This window comes from Danio aesculapii, chromosome 11, assembly GCF_903798145.1.
Source record: "Danio aesculapii chromosome 11, fDanAes4.1, whole genome shotgun sequence".
NCBI lineage: Eukaryota > Metazoa > Chordata > Actinopteri > Cypriniformes > Danionidae > Danio > Danio aesculapii.
Window position 1 is genome coordinate 7,737,773 of NC_079445.1, and position 25,294 is coordinate 7,763,066.

At 37.1% G+C, this 25,294-nt stretch overlaps 1 protein-coding gene across 1 annotated transcript in view; it reads left to right on the forward strand.

The window, feature by feature from the left end:
* nlgn1 (neuroligin 1) overlaps window positions 1-25,294 on the forward strand; it is a 454,515-nt gene that overhangs the window by 170,805 nt on the left and 258,416 nt on the right. Inside the window, exon 3 of the mRNA XM_056467952.1 lies at window positions 24,244-24,303. Coding sequence (XP_056323927.1) covers window positions 24,244-24,303 — 60 coding nt within the window. The remainder of the gene's footprint in view (window positions 1-24,243; window positions 24,304-25,294) is intronic.

A 25,294-nucleotide genomic window follows, 5' to 3' on the forward strand; every position in this document is an offset into this window, starting at 1 on the left:
ACGAGTCAGGAAAGAGCAGTAAAACAGGACAGCTTGTCTAGCATGTATATGTTTGTTTGCGTGAGTTTTTAGGGTGTTTTGTCTGTGGGCAGTTTGAGTGGATAGACTTTATGACTGAATAAACTCTAGAACTATAATTTTATTCCTCGTATTATCATTAATCTTTTTCTTTCAAATAAAATACACTCACTAACCAGTCAAAATAAGACTAAAACTGTTTATTAAGAAACACAAACTGGCTATTTTGACATTTTTCAAAGAAAGGAAGAATTATAAGAATTGAGCACACTGTAATCTTCATTATATATATATATATATATATATATATATATATATATATATATATATATATATATATATATATATATATATATATATATATTATATATATTATATATATTAGGAGAATTATATGACAACATAAAAAAAATCCTATACATACATGTATGTATACATAAACATGTATTTTATTTATATATATATATATATATATATATATATATATATATATATATATATATATATATATATATATATATATATATATATATATATATATATATATATACACATGTATGTATAGGATTTTTTTTATGTTGTCATATAATTCTCCTGTGCTCACCAAGCCTGCATTTAACTACTCCAAAATGCATCAAAAGCAGTAATATTATAAAATATTTATATTATTTAAAATAACTGGTTTCTATTAGAATGTATTAAAAGGGCTTAGAGCCGGTCTGAGAGCTGTGTGGAAGTGGAGGATTTCTCTCCTCCAGATTCCCCTCAGTCACATTAACTGGTTGATGACAGTGCAGGTTCACTGCCCTTCAACATAAACCTTTCAACATAAACACACCTATGAATGCTGGAGCAAGTGAAGATGCTCCTGACGAGGGGAATATTGAAGTCTCACAATGGTAGTTATTATTTCCAACTGCGTTTGTTGAAATAAACAAATAACTAATAAATAAACCATTGTGCCTGCCACAAATAGTGCACTGCACTGAAAAAGTGGACTGTTATAATCTTAATAGTCTCTGTTGTAATCTTCGGGTTCACTTCGGGTTCAGAGGATGTTAAAACCATTATAAAAGACGCCAAACAAAGCATTTTCAGTCTAAAATATTGTAGCGATATTACTCTAAACTTCAATGTCTTAAAAAATGAACTGTACTGTTGATGATATAACCTCACCGATATAACTTTGCTATCCAAATATTGTAGTGATATTACTGTAAACGTAGTAACTAGATTCATTTTGACTAAGGTATGTCTTTAAAACTGAAAGTATACTGTTAACGATACTAACTAACTTTGTCATGGAGAAACATAAACAGTGAACAATCCGGATTTCATCATTTCCAGATGCAAAAAAATCTCGGGTAAAATAATGTTTCTTAAAAATATATTTTCGTTACTTGTTAGCAGACCACTGTAATCCATGCATGTGCATCCAGACGTGAGCTGTGCTCTCGTCTCAAGCTTTCCTCAAATCCTCCCTCTTTCCTTCACTTGGTTTAATTACGGTTGGCAACACAATGTGGCGTCTCTTTGAACGCTGTAGCAGGTGAAAAGAGTGTTTGAAGCTATTAGATTTATGCATATTTATTAAGTTGCATCTCATTAATTAAGATGCATCTCATTTACAATAGAAGGCGCTGATTGGATCAAATGAGTCTCATGAATTAATGCTGAAAACTCAATGACGTCACTTTGTACCAATCGGTACAAATATCCAGTCTCCACGGTGGAATTTACACAATGATCTCATCGCCGTGACATAGCTTCAAAATTTATTTTCAAACCGGAAAAAAAAATTTGCTCAAAACTGTCATGGATTGGTCAGGCTCTCACGACCCCCACTCACGAAGATCACCATCACCTGACTTCTAATGAGCACACAGCTGCATCACATTCACGAGCACCAGATAAAAGCACAGCACTCCAGTCGCTCATTGTCCGGGCTCGTCTCGACGAAAGCGGACAACTGAGCGACCACTCAGCGTAGTCATCCTCAGCTAAAACAAACGATTTACTTACCTGTTCTCTTTGTATTCCTCCTAGTCTTCCTGGTCCTCCCGAATCGTCCTGTCTTCCAGTCCTTCCAAGTCTGTGTCATCCTCTGTCAGCTGTATCTGGTGTGTGCTGTCCATCCTCGTGTATTCCTGTTACCCAGCCACGGAGGAAAAGACCCCAACATCATTCCTGATCCTCCTGGCTATCCTTCATGTGCTCCTTGTTGTCATTTAATAAACACCCTAACGTTTCCTTACCTCTGTCTCCTGTCCGCTTCATAACAGAAGCCCGGACCAATAACGACGACAACATGAGCACCCCCGATCACCTTCAAGAGCTGGTGGACCAGTTGAAGCGGGTTCTACAGCCACCAGCTCCACTTTCCAACGCACCACCAGCACCGAGCACTTCCGCCTCCACAGTTTCTTCTTCGGCCCTTCCTTCCAGTCCCATGGCCCGACCAGCGCCCTACTCAGGCGGAGCGGGGGAGTGCAATGGTTTTCTGTTACAATGTTCCCTCATATTCGAAATGCAACCTTCTCTATATCCCACAGATAAGTCGAAGATCGCCTACATCGTATCTCTACTCTCTGGACCTGCACTTAAATGGGCTGAGACGATCTGGAACCAAGCCGGGCCGGTCATGAATTCCATCACTACCTTCACGGAGTATTTCAAAGAGGTGTTTGGACGTTCTGATGGGGAAGTAGCCGCTGGAGAGCAGCTGTATCATCTAAAGCAAGGTACTCTATCTACACAGGAATATGCTCTCCGGTTTCGCACTCTAGCAGCTGCAAGTGGATGGAATGAGAGATCGTTGTTGACCACGTACCGGCTCGGCTTGGAACCCACTCTCCGAATCCAACTGGCCACATTAGATGATACAATGGGTCTGGAGAGATTCATCCAACATTCTCTCCGATGTTCCGATCGTCTCCGTTCCTATCAACAGGACACCATCACCCCCTCGTCTGCACTCCTCCAATCGCCTGAGTCAACAGCCTCTCCAGAACCAGAACCCATGATAATAGAGTCTGGAAGACTGACATCAGCGGAACGACAGAGGAGGCTGACCCGGGGTCTGTGTCTATACTGCGGTGTCAGTGGACACACCCGTATGGAGTGTCCCCTTCGTCCCATTCGGACTTCAGTGAGTGTATTCAGTACGAATATTGAACAATGTAAACCACTTACTACCACCGTACAAATAACTACTGCCTCTATTTCTCTCCTTGTCACAGCCCTCATCGACTCCGGGTCAGCAGGGAACTTCATCTCCCAATCCCTCTGTCGTCAACTCCACCTCCGTACTGAGGCGTCCTCGCATATATACCAGATACAACCGATAACCCAGTGCACTCGATCTTCGACCCGTATCCATCGACAATGCGAAGACATCCTTCTTCAAGTGGGGTTGTTACATCAAGAGAGGATTCAATTTCTGGTTCTGGAGGGTGCAAATATGGACATCATTCTAGGGCGCCCGTGGCTGGTGAAGCACGATCCCATCATCTCTTGGGGCACAGGAGAGATAAAGAAATGGGGATCTGGATGTACACCTGCCTGTTTCCCAAATCTCCCTCTTCAAGGTCGGAACCCCATTTCTTTGTTTGCAACATCGGTCGAGAGCCCTCCTGAGAAGCAGTCTATCCACATTCCTAAGGAGTACAGCTCCTTTCATGATGTCTTCTGCCCCAAGAGAGCTTCCCAGCTACCGCCGCATCGGCCATGGGACTGCGCGATCGACCTAGTTCCAGATGCCCAGTTGCCAAGAGGTAGGATCTACCCGCTCTCGCTTCCAGAGAATCAGGCAATGGAAGATTACATAAGGGAGGCTCTGAGTCAGGGGTACATACGTCACTCAAAATCACCAGCCGCCTCAAGCTTCTTCTTTGTGGCCAAGAAGGACGGAGGGCTGCGTCCATGCATCGACTACAGGGTCCTAAATAACGGTACAGTAAAATACCGATATCCCCTTCCTCTGGTACCAGCCGCTTTGGAACAGCTCCGAGAAGCTAAAGTCTTCACTAAATTGGACCTCCGCAGCGCGTATAATCTGATAAGAATACGTGAGGGGGACCAATGGAAGACAGCATTCGTGACCCCTACTGGCCACTATGAATATGAGGTCATGCCTTACGGTCTGGTCAACGCCCCCTCCGTATTCCAAAACTTCATTCATGAAGTCCTCCGGGAGTTTCTTCACCACTGTGTAATAGTGTACATAGATGACATCCTCATTTACTCCCGGAGTGAGGCCGAACATCGCCAACACGTTGCGGAGGTCCTACACACATTGAGAGAACATCACCTCTACCTCAAAGCGGAGAAATGCTCATTCCACCAGAAGTCGATTCATTTCTTGGGATACATCATTGACCAAACCGGTATACGTATGGATGGGAAGAAAATTGAGGCTGTTCTATCCTGGTCAGAACCCACTTCCATTAAGGAGCTCCAGAGGTTTCTTGGGTTTGCTAACTTTTATAGACGGTTTATCAAGGACTACAGCAGGATTACATCACCTCTCACTAATCTCCTCAAGGGTAAACCCAAAGGACTGGAGTGGACCAAAGAAGCAGCCGCAGCCTTCCGCCTTCTTAAGAAGGAGTTCACAAGGGCCCCACTCCTGACTCATCCTGACCCAAATCTTCCTTTCGTGGTGGAAGTGGACGCATCCACCACCGGCGTCGGGGCAGTATTATCTCAACATCATGATACACCGCCCCGACTGCATCCCTGTGCCTATTTCTCTCGGAAGTTGAGCCCGGCGGAGCAGAATTACAGCATAGGAGACAGGGAGCTTCTAGCAATCAAGCTAGCCTTGGAGGAGTGGCGTCACTGGTTGGAGGGAGCCAAACATCCGTTCCAGGTGATCACAGATCACAAAAACCTCCAATACATCAAAGAGGCCAAGAGACTATGTCCACGTCAAGCCAGATGGTCACTTTTCTTCTCACGTTTTGATTTCTCCATTTCCTATCGTCCAGGACCCAAGAATCTAAGAGCAGACGCTCTCTCTCGTTTACACGAGCATCACGATCATGAAGAACTCCCAACGAAGATTCTTCCCGAACACATCTCCATTTGTCCGATCACCTGGAACGCTCCTCCAGTCGTTGCCACTCCGGAAGCCCCTGCTCCGCCGGGATGCCCTCCTCATCGGCAGTTCATACCACCTGAACACCGGGTAGATCTGATCCACTCCTTACATACCTCGCTAGGCACTGGACATCCAGGGATCAACAATACTCTCTCGCTAGTATCCCAACGATTCTGGTGGCCAAACATGGCAAGGGATGTGAGGCAATATGTTCAGGGCTGTAAGGACTGTGCCCAATCCAAGAGCCCACGTCATCTACCCGCTGGAAAGCTCCATCCCTTGCCGATTCCGAACCGTCCCTGGTCACACCTAGGAGTGGACTTTATCACTGACCTCCCTTCGTCAGAAGGTAATACCTGTATTCTAGTCATAGTAGATAGATTCTCAAAGTTTGTCAAACTAATCCCTCTGAAAGGTCTTCCCACAGCCTTTGAAACTGCCGACAATATCTTTAATCAAGTCTTCAGGTCATTTGGTATTCCAGAAGATATTGTGTCGGACAGAGGTCCACAGTTCATCTCACGTCTATGGAAAGCCTTCTTCAAGCTCCTAGGTGTGGCCGTCAGCCTCTCTTCTGGATATCATCCCCAAACCAACGGGCAGACAGAGAGGAAGATTCAGGAGGTGGGACGGTTCCTGAGGACCTTCTGCAGTGGTCACCAGAACTCCTGGAGCCAGTATTTGGGCTGGGCAGAATATGCCCAAAATTCACTGCGGCAACCCTCCACCGGACTCACGCCATTCCAGTGCGTCCTGGGCTTCCAACCACCGCTCTTTCCCTGGGATGGCGAACCATCTGATGTCCCCGCAGTGGATCACTGGTTCCGGGAGAGCGAGAGAGTCTGGGACGAGGCTCATCAACATCTGCAGAGGGCAGTCCGTCGAAGCAAGGTAACCGCCGATAGGAGAAGGTCTGAAGAACCCAGATACACACCCGGACAAAAGGTGTGGCTATCCACCCGGGACATACGCATGCGACTGCCCTCTCGCAAGTTAAGTCCCCGATTTGTTGGTCCCTTCACCATCGTGGAACAGGTTAACCCCGTCACCTACAAACTACAATTACCCTCTCACTACCGTATTCACCCTACATTCCACGTATCACTCCTGAAACCCTATCACGATCCTGTTCTTCCCTCCACAGAGCCTGACCACGAAGAGGAACCCCCTCCTCCACTGCTCCTAGAAGAAGGAGCCGTCTACGCAGTGAAGGAGATCTTGCGTTCCCGACGTCGTGGTGGCCAGTTGGAGTACCTGGTGGACTGGGAAGGGTACGGCCCCGAAGAAAGGACATGGGTTCCCAGAGCTGATATTCTCGATCCTAGTCTCATGGTGGAGTTTCATGAGAGCCACCCTGAGTTCCCAGCGCCTAGAGGCAGAGGGAGACCACCACGGCGTCGGAGGTGTCGGCCCTCAGGAGCGGGCCCTGGGGAGGGGGGTACTGTCATGGATTGGTCAGGCTCTCACGACCCCCACTCACGAAGATCACCATCACCTGACTTCTAATGAGCACACAGCTGCATCACATTCACGAGCACCAGATAAAAGCACAGCACTCCAGTCGCTCATTGTCCGGGCTCGTCTCGACGAAAGCGGACAACTGAGCGACCACTCAGCGTAGTCATCCTCAGCTAAAACAAACGATTTACTTACCTGTTCTCTTTGTATTCCTCCTAGTCTTCCTGGTCCTCCCGAATCGTCCTGTCTTCCAGTCCTTCCAAGTCTGTGTCATCCTCTGTCAGCTGTATCTGGTGTGTGCTGTCCATCCTCGTGTATTCCTGTTACCCAGCCACGGAGGAAAAGACCCCAACATCATTCCTGATCCTCCTGGCTATCCTTCATGTGCTCCTTGTTGTCATTTAATAAACACCCTAACGTTTCCTTACCTCTGTCTCCTGTCCGCTTCATAACAAAAACAATGCAAAAACAACCAATTTTCACTTTTTAGTGAAATATGTGTCCTAATAGTATTTCTTAGCAACGTGGGGCACGTCTGTCAACATTTTTAAAAAATGTGTTTTGGTTTTTCGTGACCCTTAAAGTAAAGTTTATTTATAAACTATATTCAAGATGATCGCTTGCTTATGATTGACCACAGCTAGTCCTGCATTAGCTATCACATGATACCAATCAGATGAATACAATTCACACAAATAATCAGATTTCCTTACCTTAGCCATCTTCGTCTTGAAGAATCCCCCCATCCACCTCGACTCCTTCCCCTCACTGTAAAAAATGAGGAGTAGGGTTTGCCTAAAAAAAGCTTGGCAACATTTTTCACTTAGAAAAGGCTAGTAAATCTTCAAAGCTTTGCCAAGCAAAAGATTAACCAAAATTATTAGTACATTTAATTAGAAATGTTAAGTTAAATTTAATTGGAGAATTCTAAGTAAATTCTATTGACTTTTTGTTCGTAAAATTTACAAGACATACATTTAAATATATTACTATTTTGAGATTTATATTTTATCCAATATTCCTAGTTATCTTTAACGTGACCGTTACTTTAAAATGTTAAACAAAAAATATGGTGATGCATTGCAACTGTTTCTTAATTAAAACACTGCCAGAAATTCCCATTGAGTACTTTAATTTGAATTAAACTTCTCAATAAACAAATTTGAAAAGTCCTTTCAGACAGAATGATGGGATCATCTATGTTGGCATCTTCCTCTTCTGTAGTACTGCCCAGTACAATGATCATCCCAACAATTGGTGAAGCAGTCTTTAAGCAGGTCTCTTGACATCCTGTCAAATACACAAATAGGAGCAAAGTGATTAAAATACTGTACAGTTAGTTGCATTGTTATGAATGTTATCTCTTGCTTTATGATATAATAGACTATATTGATGTTAAAACATGTGCCCTGTTGCATAAAGTGATTAAAGTTTTTAAAAGTTACCCAAAACTTACAATTTTGGGGGATAAAATACTAGCATGTCTTCAACACTTAAAGAACCTTACAAATCCAAAGTAAAAAGTAATTTAGACATTTTTTATTGTACCTGGTAGTCTTCAATGAGCTCATGAGATGATTATTGCAGGTAGGAAAGCAGGCAGCAGATCACAGCATTTCACTTGTCTTCAACCTGCCGATTAAAACAAAAGTTAATTTTTGTGGACATTAACCAGTAACAGTGTAAATCTCCATCTACATATAACTGCATATCTAAAAGGCTGGCACCAGCTGGATGTGCATTATATACGTTTACCTGGTTGAGTGAATGTAGTCCAGTTTTTGCAGAAAGAGGTGAGAGCAATCTGTTGAACATATTAGAAATGTTAATCTGAAAAAAATTGAATGAACATATAATGAATGAATGATATTGCTGATTTAAAATTTGATCAGTTGATTTATTTTGGACTCAGCAATAAATGTTTGCAGGTATAGAGGCTGCCTGAACATACTCGGTAACATTACTATAATTTATATCACTATAGTTTAACAAGGAGTATTTGCATATGTTAATGTGGATGAATTAATAAATAAATCTTTCCATGTCATGTTTTGGCCTCTCAGGGCTCAGGTAACTTATCAATCTGAGTTCAAATAAGTTCAGTGGCTGTCCAATATCAGAAAAATCGTATTTATAGTACAGACAGCACGGCAGGCTAACTTTAATGTCGGTTAATTATGTAATTTATCCAATTTACTACTATGCTTGAACACTTTTATTCATAATAAATCATCTTTAAATTCACTGTAGATTATACTACGTCATAGATTATATTTAGAATGCAACTCGGTTGTTTTAGACACAGATGCCGTTTGCTAATATGCTTATTGTTGCAGACCTCACTCTGGAGGTCTTTAAAATGAATAAAAAACAGAGAGAAACAGAGAGTTGGTCTTCAGCTGTGATGTCCTCTTTGTTGACTTTAATCACACATGGCATTAAAAGCCATGACATCTCAGATATCACATGTATAGATAGATGTATAATATATATATATATATATATATATATATATATATATATATATATATATATATATATATATATATATATACAAATATGTGTCAAATACAGGATCATAAAACAATAACAGTATCACATGCTAACATCAGATTATCCTTTAAAACTCAATTAGCAAACCCACTTCTTCACAAATAACAGACATAACTTAACACCGATCATTTACGCACATAACTGCAGTTATACACAACAATTTTATCTCATAAAATTATAGTATTTCATCTACATTGCAGTACTTTACTAACCTTTAAAATGAATAAAAAACAGAGAGAAACAGAGAGTTGGTCTTCAGCTGTGATGTCCTCTTTGTTGACTGAAGACGAGCTGTGGTTGTCGTGCCAACACTTTCTCTCAACTGCCAGCAGTTTAAAAAAAATGCAACTTTGTGTTCTTCTTAAAGATACAATGTTAATACAGTAATAAATAACAGATATCATTTTAACTTATCCTCTTGTGACCTAAAACTCATGTGGGTCACATTATGCTAATCGGATCTTCAGCAAACTCGCTCAAATCACAGTTCATTCTACCTCTTTAACCACCAAAATTGCAGAAAGGAGCCTTATAACTTTCTACAAACAAAACCAAATTGAGCAATAAACAAATAGTGTGACTTACCTTGTAAATATCTCATTAGTCTGTGTGAGGAAATCATCGGATGCGCTCATCTGCTCCACCTGCCAGGTTCAGATCAGAGAGCATGCACATAGATTTACTGACTTTGTAAAGTAAGTTTGACTCGTGTATGTCTTTTTTTGCTTTAGGTCAAAATATTATAATTGATTAAATATTACTTGGGTATATCCATTTGGATTTACTATTGTATTTTAGGCAGAATAAATTAAAAATAAATATTAAGTAGCTTATTGAATTAAACGTGACATTTTGAGGTAAGATGACAAAATATGATTTATTTGTAAAATGTACTTGGATTATGCTCTCTTTATTTACAAGCCCCAAAAATCATTTTTTTACAGTGCTCTTTCCTAGCCAAATACAAGGGATTTCTTGAGACAAACATATACCTACACATACAGTAAAATATATTAAGATATTTCACAGGACAATAACATAGCTTAAATTATTCAAATAAACCCCTGTAAAGTTTTACGAACTATCTTTAATATTGCGTGTGTGTGGTTATATTGGTTGGTGTGTGGGTATATGTGGTTGTATTTTTATTACAGATATGTTATTGTTATATTATTTTATACTTGTATATTGTTTGTGAGTCTCTTGTTTTTTGTTCTAAGCAGTTAAACTGGCGCTGTCTTACCATATTTGAATCCTTTCCAGAAGTGACTGTTTGATTTTGAAATCCGTAATTTCACACTGATGTTTATTTAGAGACTCAAACACTTCTATTTTAAAAAAAAATAATGAAAAATCTCTCATTGGCGCTCCAGAAAGAATCACAACAATGCAATAAGAGCACTTTTGGAATTTGAAGATCAAGTTAACTTGTACTTAATTTGTCTTTTCTTAAACGCACAAGGATTTCTGAATGGCTGTTGTAAATAGAAAATCAATAAAATAAGAAAAAACTGGACATCTTTATCCTGTTTGGTAGTTTTTACCAGCAGGCACTTACCCAAAACATCAATGCAGATTAATAAACGCCATAAAAACTGACTTAAACACACAGGCGCACACACAGGCTATCATTAATAATCAACAATTTTTGTTATCATTGCTATTCCAGCCAAAATGTTTAAGTTACATACATTATACACGTTACAACATAGCATTTTGGACTAAAACATCCACCTCACATAAGTAGGTTGAAAAAAAAACATGTCTTTCTCTCTTGGTGCATTTCAGGTAACTCTCTGGAGGTGTCTCTTTCTTTGTAAACAACATGAAAGAAGAAGAAAAGCCTCTATCTTTTCTATCCCCTTTCAGCCAATAAATGACCCAGAGTCTCCTAGAGTTAAATGTCCTCCCAACCGAGCGCACATACATCTTACTAAAGCTCTGGACCGAGAGTGTGATTATACTCATCAACGCTTATTGCGCTCCGCCATGCAGTGCACAGTCGAGGCTCATGATCCTAATATGCTTTTTCTTCACCGTCCTCTCCAGTAAAAATTTACACTGAAATCGACATGAAGCCAATCTCGTCACATAACCGGCGACTCCTTATGGCTCCTTAATGAGCGCTGACGCTCATGGAGAGGCTTCTTGACAAATGCTCACAGATGTCAATGAGCTCAATCTCAGCTCGGTCCACCTCCGAGCATCGATTGCTCAGTCAGAGTCCCGGCGGTCGAGTGTATCCTACCGGAGCACTGCATTAAACAGTGGTCGGCCATGAAGTAGCAGTTTATCAGTCAGAGGTGAATAGCGATCGATTCCAGCATAAGGACGGATATGGAAATGCTTTAGTGGGACGAGAGCAAGCAGTTGAACGATGATAAATCAATCTAGCGTGTTATGACAGCGAAAAAGAGCGGACTGGGACTGAAAAGTGGCCATTGTCTGTGACAACACACAGTGGTAGTGTTAATTCTGACTGCAGATTTTGATTGTTGATGTTGTTGTTGTTGTTGTTGTTGTTGTTTTTGTACTAAAATTGTCATGTTTTAGTCTTCTGAATAGTTTTAGTCTTTTATTTTGTCAACTATGAAGTTTCATGACCTTTTGGTTTATTAAAATCTAATGGGTAAAATAAATGGTAGCTCTTTACAATAAGGTTGTATTAGTTAAAATGTAAAGTAATGTATTTACTAACTAGGGATGGGTTGGTATAAGATTCTGACGATACGGTAACTTTGGATAAAAATATTATGGTTTCACAGTATTGTGATTACTGCTCTAAATATATATTATTTTTAAATCTCTGGGTAAAAAAACAATAACTTTTTTCCCCTTTGAACACAAAATATTTTGTTTTGAGAAACATTTAGAATATTTTGGAGCAGTAAACATGTCAGGCTAAATAATTCAAATGAATTATTGACTTCTGCTGTCTTCATTTGTTATCTTTTGGTATCTTTGGATATCTTTTTTGCTGGAGATACCTTACCTTACCATACCTTAGGAACGGTATAGCAGAAAAATGTTGGCGGTTTTAAAACCTTTTCCAAACCGCGGTATACCTTGAAAACAGTTATCATCCCATGCCTATTACTAACATGAACAAATAATGAACAATACATGTACTACAGTATGTATTTATCTTTGTTAATGTTAGTTAATGAAAATAAAGTGGTCCACTGTTTGTTACCTCATTATGCATTATCTAATGTTAAAAGGCCTGAATTTGTATTTTAATAATGAATTAGTAAATGTTTATAACTATAATTATTAAAGGCTGTACATGTATTGTTAATTAGTATTTCATGTTAGTAAATACATTAGCTAACATTAATTAAAGAAACCTTATTGTAAAGTGTGACCGAATAAATCATAATATATTCCTTTGATTTAGAACTCCATTGGACAGATAGAAAGCTTACAGTGGTTATTTTATTTCAGCTCCAATCAATCAATCAATCAATCAATCAATCAATCAATCAATCAATCAATCAATCAATCAATCAATCAATCAATCAATCAATCAATCAATCAATCAACCAATCAATCAATCAATGTGATTTATTAATTTTAAAGGTATGTTGGAGGGTTAAAGGGTTAATTCACCAAAACATTATCATTACCTCATCAAGTATTCTCCCTCATGTGGTTTTAAATCTTTGAGTGTCTTTTTTTGTTGTTGTTGAAAAATAACATATTTTTTGAGGAATGCTGGTTGCTGGGACCCATTGGTTTCCAAAGTAGGAAAACAAATACTATGGTAGTCAATGGGTGCCAGTTATCAGTGTTTTTCTAAATATCTTCTTTTGTGTTCAACATAGAAAGAAACTCAAATACAGTAGGTTTTGAACAAGTGGATGGTGATTAAACAATGGCAGAATTACAATTTTTTGGTAAACTATGCTTTTAAGCGTGGTCTTGGCTGTTGTTTATGTGTATTTGTATTATGTTTATGTGAGCTTTTTCTAGCTCTGGCTAATAAATAATAAAATTTTTGGAAATAAACATACATATATCTACGTATATATCTAGATGTATATTTCTAAACTCATTGTATGCTCCTGCACTTGAAATAATGGTACATAAAGGTAATAAACAGCTGTCACTGGACTGGGGTCCGTTCTTCGTACCTCGCTTAAATGATCTAAGATGATTTGGCAGAGCTTGGATCTGTTAATCTTGATTACTGATCTCTGGCTAAAGTTCGCGAATCAGATTAAAATGTCAAAATGAACTGATCTGAGATCGCTGCATGTGTTGTCAAGCACTGATCTATCGATCCTCAAAATCATGATCAGCAATGCAACTTTTGGCTGACGGCACAGCAGTGTAATGACATCATCTGATTAATATTCAATTATCCATGTCAGCAAAATGACATAAAATTCATAGGAAAGGGTTTGTTAAATATGATACGCGATAACTTTCCACATTTGTTGTGGGCTGCATGCTTTACACTTTTATGTGTCAAGAGTATTTAGCAATATAGTTAGTTTTACAGTTAAAACGGATTTTCTTTATTATAGTAGCCATAGTAGTATTACAGTCGCTGGTTTCTTAATCAGTGTAAAGAATAACTGGATGTTTAAATTAATTTAACATCACAAAAGCATTTTGATATTGGTAAAGGTGTCTGTGAAGACAGCATACTGTAAATTACCATCATATTAACTCTCAAAACATGTTCAGGACTGCATAAATTATTATCTCTTTTAAAAAAGTCACATGTTGTGCATGTCTATTATACACAAATTGTACTAAAGCGATTGCGATACGTTTTATTAATATATATATATATATATATACTTTTTATTTATTTTTTATTTTTTTTATTTATTTATTTTTTTTACTTTATATTTATATAGTTTATGAGTAATCCACGTACAAAGAACAGACCCCTTTGACCCCTTGTCAAAAAGTACACTTTGGTACCTTAGAGATCCATGTTTGTACCTATATTAGTATCTAAAAAGTACAAATGTGTACCTTGTGGTACCTTTAAAGTATCAGTGTGGACCTTTTAAGTACAAAAGTGTAGTTTTAGGTACAATGGTGCTTCTTTTAAAAAAGTACCACCCCAGTGACAGCTTTTGTACCTTTATTTCTGAGAGTGATGGTGAACACATGTATATACATGAACCAAGGCTTGAACAATACAGTTACAGTTTACCCATAGATCAATTTACTTTGTTAAATTAATTATAATTTTGAAATTGGGGCTAATGTTGCTGAATTCAGCCTCATCATGTTCAGCTTTACCTCACATTTTTAAGCATTAAAAAGTACAATGATAAAATGACTGCTTGGGCCTGACTTGAACAGGAAACTCGGAAAACCCCACCTCCTTTGATTTGATTGGACATCTCAAGCGTTTAGACATTGACAGGTTTACACTGTACAATTTTTAATAGTCCTATATAATTTTTAATAGACTTTAACAAATGAACATGATCCCCATGTCACACTGTAAAATCTCATTTGTCATCATTTCAGACTGTACGACAATCAGGATGTCAAAAATGGATGCACACTAGAATTTTACAACATCAATCACAACGAAATAAAAGTCATATAATATATCAGAATTTTAACAGAACAAGCCCACATGCTTTACTCTCTGCCAATGTTTAGGGACAAGGTTCCGTATCTGAAATTTGTAATTTCAGAGCCTAGTCGTGATATACCAGCATGTTGTACAAACACTACTTTTCTCTCTGTACTCAAGTTTTTGTTCTTGCTGTATTGTCCACCTGAACTTCTTCAAAATTTTGAAGTTGTTGCAATAATTGCGTCATCAAGATTGGCGCTCCAATTGGATTGACAAGGGTTGTTATTGGAGTCACACTGTAATGGTCTCAAATGTTTCGACACTGCCAGAATTTCATAGGAGGAAAATTTTGATCGCAACATCTATTTACCGGCTAGCTAAATTCCTAGGTGAACATTTCAAACCAGACTCAAACTACAGATTTTGGATGATAGGAATCTAAAGAAATATTACACATACATGTAATACTTGACCATTGTCTTACATTGCTCTGGTATATATGTAGGAATAGCCAACAAGTCAAAATCAGATTTTTGTTTTTCCTTTTATGCCTAAAATCATTGGCTCAATAAAAACATGTCATGTTCAATTAAAACATTAACCAAATTGTATTCCATAAATATATCAAAGCTTAATTTTTGCTTAGCAACAAGCTAAGGATTTAATTCTGGCAATGTTAAAGGCAACTTTCTCAATATTTACATTTGAAGCTTTTTTTTATTCAGCTTTCAAATAATGTAAACCTTAACCCTTTACAATAAGGTAAACCCACTAATATATTCCATTAACCCATTAATGTATAGTTTACATATCAGAATTAGTATTGCTTAAATGGGTGGTCAACAGTATATTTTTAAGGGTTGGGTGTGTTTATAAGATTCAAGGCAATGTGTGCTCATGCTTCGCTTGTAGAAAATCATGTTGTTTTTTCATATATCTTACTTTGATTATATACAGCTACTTAGCTAACATGAAAACGACTGTCATGTTTCCTAGTTCCTCTTAAAGGCCTGCCCTCAACAGGCTCTGATTGGTCAGATAACAAAATGTGTTGTGATTCATGGATCAGCTCCACGTCACCACTTCACGGCCTTACAAGCACGCACTTTAGCCTTGTGTAAACAAAAAGCTGTTAGCAATGTTAGCTGCCTGAATCGGACAGAAAAATAAGAGGACACAGCTGAACCTCACGCCTGCTCTCTAAAATAAAATCTGACAAGTGGCTTTCACATATATCGGAATAAGCATGTGTAAGTAATATAAAACGTTCTTATATCTTTTGCAAGTTTGTTATTTGAGATGTAGAACGCACGGAAACCGCTGCTGAAGATTGTAAGTGGTTACAGCGGTTTGACTGATCAATATGAATTTGTTGCTAAATTGTTAACGGTGCTAAACAGCATTTCCCGATGTTTACATCCTTGTTTTCATCCGCGCTGCAACATACCGTTAATGCTAGAAGCTGTTCATGTAGTTGAGCAATTTTAACAAATAAAAATACTTACATGTTGTGGCTCACAATCCACAGCTTCGTCTGTTGGATGAGTTTTAGCCGAATTCATCACTGAACTGGGAGAGATTCTGGAAGCTGTCCTTTGTCAAATGCTAGCTATATATCGTTTTATAATGCTCTGGAACATAATTAAAATCAAATCGCAAGCACTTCTATCTTTGTATCATGTCCTTTGGAAGCCCAAATGCAGAAACAGAAGAAGCTCTGTGGAAATAGCAGGATTTGGACAGCATTTTAGCTTTCTTTGCAATAACATTATAGCACCTCTGGCCACACCCCTTCACTGCGCAGGATTTGTGCATGTGGTGAATGCATGTAACCAGAAGCCCTTGTGATCTCACTAGCCCAGATGTTTTTTTTTGTAGTCCCCAAACTTCATTTGCTGTAGGTTTTGCTAAGCTAACTCTGTAAAAGCCAATGTCTCCCTTTGCATTGAACTTTGAGCTTCTTACATTCAGAGATGTTGTTTATGTTCACACAGCTACATTACACATCAACTAAAGTTTATGATATGATATCATAGTGGACCACCCCTTTAAAAATGTGTTTGTCATCATTAAGTGATGTTATTTAACCCATAAACAAATGCATTAGTGTAAGTGTAAATAAGCAATAACTAATAAGGCTATTAATGTATAGAGGAGCATTAGAATACAAGACATTAAACAAGATGTTAAAACATTAACCAATACTATGAAATGCCGAATAACAGTCGTTGTTCACTATTAGTTCATGTTAACTAATGTATTAAATAACACATTATTATGTTTAGTTAACATTAACAAAGATTTAGCAATGGCTAACAAATGTGTCCTGCACTGTTAATTCATGTTAACAAATGCATTGCATAACATTATACATCCTTATTGTAAACTGCTACCCAATAAACAAAGCCTTATGACTGCTTTTGTGGTCCATCGTTATGTATTTGATATTTTTTAAAACATAGGGAAAAAGTTACTTGTACTTGGTCTACCTGATCTGTTTCAGTCATCGTTTTAAGTCCAGTCTGGATGTTGATATTCATCTATGCAGTCTATATTGCTCATCTATTAGCCATACTGCCCAGCATCTGTTTGCGTGCGTGTCACTTCCTACTGGATACCTGTTCAGTCTGTAGTGGATTTTCGGTGAACCTTTCTGACTTTGATCAGCCGACTGGAACCTGGTAGTGAAGGATAGAAAGAAAAAGAGAGAAAGTGAGGTGAAAGCATCTGTAGAGGTCACCATGAGGCTTCCAGCGAGGGCCGTAACCCCTCTCAGGAATGAAGTGACAGGCTGGAAAAGGGAAAAAAATGCCCTTCGCTGCTGCCTCAAAACATTTCTAGGCTTCAACAGAATGGAGACATGATATGTTTTAAATAAAACTGTGCTCGTAATGGATTGATTTGATGAGGTATAAATACAGACATCCTGTTATTGCGGAATGAGAAGGGCTTTTACGTGGAGTTGATTGCGTTTGGAAAGATGAGAATCCATTTTGCAGTAAACTTTGCTTTTAGAAGCTCATTCAGAGAGCATAAATGCACATTCGTGGAATGTGCACTATATTGGTATTCCTCTATCATTGTGCTTAGAGGTTTGCTTGAAAACCTCCTCTAAAATGAAGTATTAATTCTGCCAAAAACATTTAACATACAGATTCAGATGAGTTCAAGCCTAATAAAACTTAAAATGGATTTAGATCCCTTAAGATTGCTTGTATTTCCTTAAGGAAATTTTGTGAATTTAGTTTTTGATATAATTTTAAGTTTCTACAATAGGATTTTGTAGTGTGGTGCAGGAGGTCAGTTAACCAATTTTATCAGAATGGATATTATGCTTTGATTTAGCCATTGTTGTATTGGTATTCCCTAAACACTGAACATAAAGACTCAATTTTAAGAAACAATGAAGTTTAAAACGTTTGCTTAAAACGTATTTGGCTCTCTTAGGAGTACTTTTTTTCATCGAGACATTTAACTAATGGAACTTATTTCGACAAATTTGCAGTTTCCATTCTACCTTTTTAAAAATATAATGCATGAAATAAATTGACCTGATTTGATTGGACTACAGTTGAGGGCAAAATTATTATACCTCCTGCTATCAAAAAAAAAAAAAAAAAACTTATTTAAAATGAGCTGAAACAACACAATTCTTGAGATTTCATTGGGACAACTCAATTGTTTTATGTTCAATCCACATAAATTCGCTAAAAGTCTTAACTTAAACAATTTGGGTTGAGACAACATGAATGAATTGTGTGGAACTCTGCATTTTTTACAGTGTGTGCAATATTTATAAAAGTTATATTTAATGGATTAGGGTCATTTTTAAAAATCGTTTCTCCCTTAGAAAATTTAACAGGACTGCTAGCAATTTTGACTTCAAAAATAGGACTTTAGTTATAAATTTATAATTTTATAAATATTTTTGAAATAATAATAACTGAGAATTATGTCATCATTTACTCACTGTTTACTTCCAAACTTGTTTGAGTGTCTTTCTTTTGTTGAACACAATAGAAGATATTTTGAAGAAATCTGAAAACCTGTATCCTTTGATTTCCACAGTATTTGTTTTTTGTTTGTTTTTGGTTTTTCTACTATGGAAGTCAATGGTTACTGGTTTTCAGCATTCTTCAGAATATCTTCTTTTTGTGTTAAACAGAATAAAGAAGCTTATAAAGGTTTTGAAAGGTCAGTTAATGGTGAGTCAGTTTACATTTTTGTGTCAACTATGCCTTTAAGAATTCATTCTATTCATTCATTCATCCTTCGGCTTAGTCCCTTTGAGTCTTTGAGAATACTTTCAGCAAACGTGAATGTACTGAATGAAAGGCAGTCTATGGATAGTATTCTTCAGCAAAGTCTTATTTTGACAGCTTGTGTCCATCTGACGGAAACGCTGCTGTCTTTTTGAGTTCTAGAGGAAGTCACTTGTTCGCCAGCATGTTTTGTGCTGATGGCAAGATTAGGTTTAAGCCAGGCTTCAGTGAGGCCTGATCTCTGCTTCTGCCTGTCTGTTTGCTCCATTCACCTCTGGTCTTCATGTCAGCTTGAGTCCGGGCAGCGCTCGAATTCTCCTCCCAATATAATGAAGACTGCTCTCAAAGCAATTATCTGCAGATAAAAATCATTTTCTGTAATAAGCTGCAGAACTACGAGGTTGGAAGACAGGGATATTGGGGTCATTTTCATTATAGTTGATGTTATTGTGCAAGCTTATTTGTGCGAGTTGTGTTGTCGGACAATGATTTAGTCAATTCTTGGTCAATACTTGTGTTGTTTATTTATTTTTTTTTATTTTTTTTTTTTTGTGGGCATGTTATAATTATAATAACTTATTTTTTACCATGTTGGCTTCACTACTAATAATAACAACAACAATAACTATAATAATAATAATAATAATAATAATAATAATAATAATAATAATAATAATAATAGTAATAATAAAAATAACAACTATTATTATTATTATTATTATTATTATTATTGTTGTTGTTGTTGTTGTTGTTGTTGTTGTTGTTGTTGTTATTGTTATTGTTGTTGTAGTTAATATTATTATTATTATTATTATTATTATTATTATTATTATTATTATTATTATTATTATTATTATTATTGTTATTGTTGTTATTATTATCATTATTAACAACAATAATAATAATAATAATAACAATAACAATAATAATAATAATAATAATAATAATAATAATAATAATAATAATAATAATAATAATAATAATAATAATAATTTATTATTTATATTATTATTCATTCATTTTCTTTTTTGGCTTAGTCCCTTTATTAATTTGGGGTCGTCACAGCGGAAGTGTGCACAACTTATTTAGCACAACTTATCCAGCATTTGTTTTACGCAGCAGATGCCCTTCCAGCTGCAACCCAACACTGGGAATATTATTATTATTATTATTAGTAGTAGTAGTAGTAGTATCTGATATGGTAAAGTCTTTGAATTTAATTATATAAACAGAAAAGTTGTTAAAGGTAATAAAATAGAATTTTCAGCAGCTGTTTTATAAGTGCCACTTGATCGGCATGTAATTTTAATCATTGTAATATTCTGTTTTTTAAGAAATATCTGTGTAAGAAAAACAAAATATTCTAAATTATGGAGGAGTAGTGTAAATAAACTTCTAAATATGACAAAACTTTCTCTAAACGTATGGCCCGTTTCCACTGAGTGGTACAGTACGGTACCAGTCACATTTATCAGGCTTGCGTTTCCACTGCCAAAAGGGTACTAGTGATTGGGCATGGTGTACGACAGAAAGTTTCAGTATACGTCATTCTCGCTCGAGGAAATGTCAAAGTGAAGCTGTAGGAGTCGTTCACATGTCATATGAAAAGCACTTCTCACAAAACAGAGGCTTTATACACATAAATACTCAAATTAATGTTCATTACTAACCTTTCTATAAACATGATTTGATTATAACTGCAGATCAATGATAGGGTGAAATAGTCTACTGTAACGTCTGCACATAAAATAAATGAATAAATGCAACAAATATGAACACATACAGCCCCTTACGTTCTCTGACATGTTACCAATTACAGAAAAACTACACACAGCATACATTTAGTCCTTATTTGGGTTCAAAAACAACATGCAACATATAGCCCAGTCAGTGCAAACCTCTCATCTGTGTCTTTAATCTTCACCAGCGCATGTAGCCTCTTGTTAGAAAGTAATTCAGTCATTCCCAGTCCATAATTGTTCAAGGGATGATGATCCTTTGTTTTTTCGTGCTTTGCTCTCTCGTTTGTCTGTTTCTGAAAGAATCAGATATCAGAAGCACTTCAATAATCATGCGCACGTTATTATCATCAGCTCAAGAAGTTTGTTATTTCAAATATTAACGCAAGCGAGAAAGCAAAACCACTCACGCTTTAGAGGGCCTTGTAAACAACTACAGGGCACAGGGTAGATTCTGCTCTTCTGCTTGGCTTTGTGACTGTTCATCAAGACGACGACAAGGTTTGTTTAAGTTCAGATCGACCATGGCTTGTTATTATATGTATATATTATTACGGTGTAATGTCTCGGCTGTGTATTTAAAAATGTCGCTTCCTTTGTTTTCATTCTCTGTAAACCAATAGCGTTAAGCTGCGCGTCTGGCTCTGCCTTTTGGTACCCTTTTGTTGTGCTAGGTAGCCTTCGGAAACAGTACCCAAAGAGTGGTATGGTACGGTTTGCTTTTTGGTACCTCTTGACAGTGGAAACGACCATAAAAACATACAGAATCGTATCGTATTGTACCGTACCACTCAGTGGAAACATGCCATAATAGTTACCTTCATTTTTCACTGAATTTGACCCACACTGTTGTTTGAATGTAAAATGATTTACAAATTATGGTTTTCTCCTTTGTTTTCAGCTTTATATGACAACCATGAATGTCTTTTTTTTATCTAATCAAATGTTTGACCTTTTCTCCCCACTTTCTCCATCCATTTATTAATTAATAATTTTTTTCAAAGTGTCATCATGAATATTAGCTGACCTGATTCCCCCGGACTGCATATTTTATCACTTTGTGTTTAGCCACAGTTTCTAATAAGCAAATCCACAATGGTTCTGTATTTTCACAGAGAATCTGACTGGAAGAGTCCCAAATATTAACAATGTTCTTTTTATTCAAAACAGCAGCTGTCGTTTTCAACCCATTTTATTATATATATATATATATATATATATATATATATATATATATATATATATATATATATATATATATATATATATATATATATATATATAAATTATTTATTTATTTTTTGGAGTTACAAAGGTTTCGCCCCAGACCGGAAAACATAGTACTTTACCAAAATAAAATGGACGCAATGCAGTGCACGGCCCCTCTCCCTTCCCCTGTGTGGTCCATAAGAATGTGTGGGTCATGAGTTTTGGCCCCAGCTGTCTGATTAAATGGACAGATTGACTTTTGGCTGAGAGAGCCGCTTCATCCCCCTCTCCACATACACACACACACACACACACCCCTGCATGTGCACTGAAACCTTTGGCTTGGTGCTGGCTGATTTGAAATGCGCTTTCTGCATGCATGAGTTCATCTGTGTTTGGTGTTTGTATGGGGTTGTGAGTGTTTTATAGATTCTTGAGACAGTATTACTGAAAACAGAAAGTTGGAAAACAGTTTCCACCTTCGCTAGCCTCTGACTTGCGTTGCGTTGTTATTTTGCAAATTTTTTGTGCAGTTCTTCTATGTTAAATTGTTTTGATTAAAAAGCAAATGGTTAGTATGGTGATATTTGAGCACATTATGATTATGAGGCTCTTGTTTCATATCTTACAGATAAACCACGTGGATATTAACATTATATGTTAGAATTGCAAATGGATCATGAATGGAACATGCAAACACTCACAAAAAAGTGTGGTGCTGGAATATTTTCATGTGAAAAGTAGGGATCCTCCGATCGATTGGCATCACATTTCACAACTTGATCAGTACTCGTTGATCTGGCTGATCTCATGAACTGATCAGAAGTGTTTGTTTACAAATTTACAAGCTAAGGAATATGCATCCGGGTTATGCGCCTGTGTTATGCATAAGCAGCACGACAACACATGAGCAATGTTTCCAAATTGCATTATTAGTCATTTTTCTTAGATCATTTATCATTTATAATTTTCTTTAGAACTTGAATGCACTCCAGAATCTGACAGATTGATTAGCTGTAGGCTCTAGGACAGTCATCTGAAATGTTGTCATACAGTGTTATGCCTGGATTTCATAAATAGCTTTGCATTTACTAACACAGACTATACTTGAAGTGTTTGGATGTAATTCGAGTTTTCCTCCTGTAGAAAAACGTCATAAAAACAATGCTTAGTGGCTCAATATATTACAACGGTGTTTTTAATAGTCTAAACACTTTATTGATATAGTGTACAACCAAGCACATGATCAGAACACAAACAAGTCGCAGGAAATGAAGTATTAAGCATTTCTTCTAAAGAAAAGCCTGTCTAAGCAAAATGCTAGCAGGCATTTGTAGCTTCACTCACGCTCTGCCTCTTTGCCCTTCTTTGGTATCCCCTGGTTGGTGCCATGACGCCTGAACAAAATGGCGACGGTTGGCCACACCAACTTGTAGCTTCTTTTGCGTTCTTCTGAAACCTATGGGTGACCTCATGGATACTACATCCATATCTTTTACAGTCTATGATTTGGTCACATTTTTTTTTTTATGTGAAAATATTCCAACTCGTGTGTGTGTGTGTTTCAAATGCAATTTTAAAATACAATGTCATATGACACTTATGTGTTTTTTTCTGTAAGGAATGGAACAATCATAGAAAACACATAAAGCGTGAAACACATCTGAATCAAATGGAACACACAAAAAAAAGTGAGGCATTGGGACATTTTATTTTCAGACACACAAAGTAATTACACCATCACTTATCAAATGTGTGTGAAACGTTTAATTTGTGTGTTTCAAATGTGATTCCTGCATTTTATTCTGAATGAAATAGTCAAATAACTTGGTACTTTTTGTTAACACATATCGCAATCATTGACAATGTTTCCTTTAAGTCAATTAGATCAGGTTTGTAAAGAAGTAAAACAAATAGCTAACTACGGTGTGAAATAGCAACGCAGCTCATGGGTTGTTGAATGTGTTTGAAAGATGCTATGTATAATTTCCATGCAAAAAGTGAACGATTTTTGAAAGTCAAAAACCAGCATTGAATAGTTAACATGTTACAAAAACAACACTAGTCCACTGTTTTTTGAGTTCAAACAAGTATCTTATTTTGAGCTGTTACATTTATAATCAAGAGTTTCTTTTTCTGTCTTAAACCTTTATGGATCTTACGATGTTTTGATCATTGCATTTTTAGCATAGATTAAATGTTCTCCCTTTGCTTTTTTGGTGGGTTAAAGACGGTATCATTTTTAAAACCAAGGATTTCAATGCGAGTTCTTTGTGTCTTTGAAGCACTTTTTGAAGGCTTGTTTGCTCTTGTATTTTCTCTCTGCTCCATCTTTTCCATTCTTGATCCTAGGTCCTCTTTCAAAGAAACAGAATGATGATTTAGCTGATAATGACGGTGCTGAGGATGAAGGTATTTTTTTTGATGCCAAACTGATATGCATGACAAGGAACCCTCCGGTTTTTTTCTTCTTTGTTTTTCTTAAATTTCTTGTCCTTTTTTGAGAGTGGAGATTTTTGTTTTTCTTGCTCGTTTTTTGCTGGATGTGTTTTGTCGTTTTTTGCTTGATGTGACCTGTCTCCCGTCATTCCAGATATACATATAATTGTTAATAACCCTTTCATAGGTTTTTTGCTTGAATATTTTTTTCTTATCATTTCCTTTTAATTTTATATGTTGCATCTCACCTAAACAAACCAAAAAACAAGCCAACAAATTGACTAATAATCTTAATATTAATTCTTAACACTCTTTTGCATGATTTTTAAACCCTTCTGCTTAAAAGACTGAGGTAATCCGCTTGTAAATGGAATTTTAAAAAATCTGATTGATAGTCTTCCAACATTGACCATCGGAAAAATTTCCTACGCAACATTGTATGTTCCTGGGATCCAAAACGCTTTGTCTGCATTTTCATCAGGCCGTGCATCAATAGTCATTACTGTCCAGCCGTTGAGATGACTTTTAATTGCCCGATGTTTAGTGGTTGTGCAGAAATCTATAGAGATGCACAACAAATTAACACATCGATTAAATGCCTGAGCTGTAGACTGTAAAAGAGGTACAAAATCTAATGATAATAATCCCAGAGAGACTGTATGCGATAAAAGCATTTCCTTTCGTGTTCGTGTCAAAACAGAAACCCAGCGAAGACTGTCTCCTGTATAATCAAATGAAATAAGAACCAATTAGAGGAGGCTAAAACCAGGAAAGAGCCTGCTCGCTTTGATCTGCACATCAAAAGATTACAGCAACACAAATATACAGTGAGAATCCCGCAGAGGATCTCTCTTGAAAACCGACAGAGTAATCCTCTTAAGCATGCCTGGCGATACACTGGAAAAACATTCGCTGCAGATATCAGCAGCAAACTTGGGGATCTTCAGAGACTTGGTGTGAATTA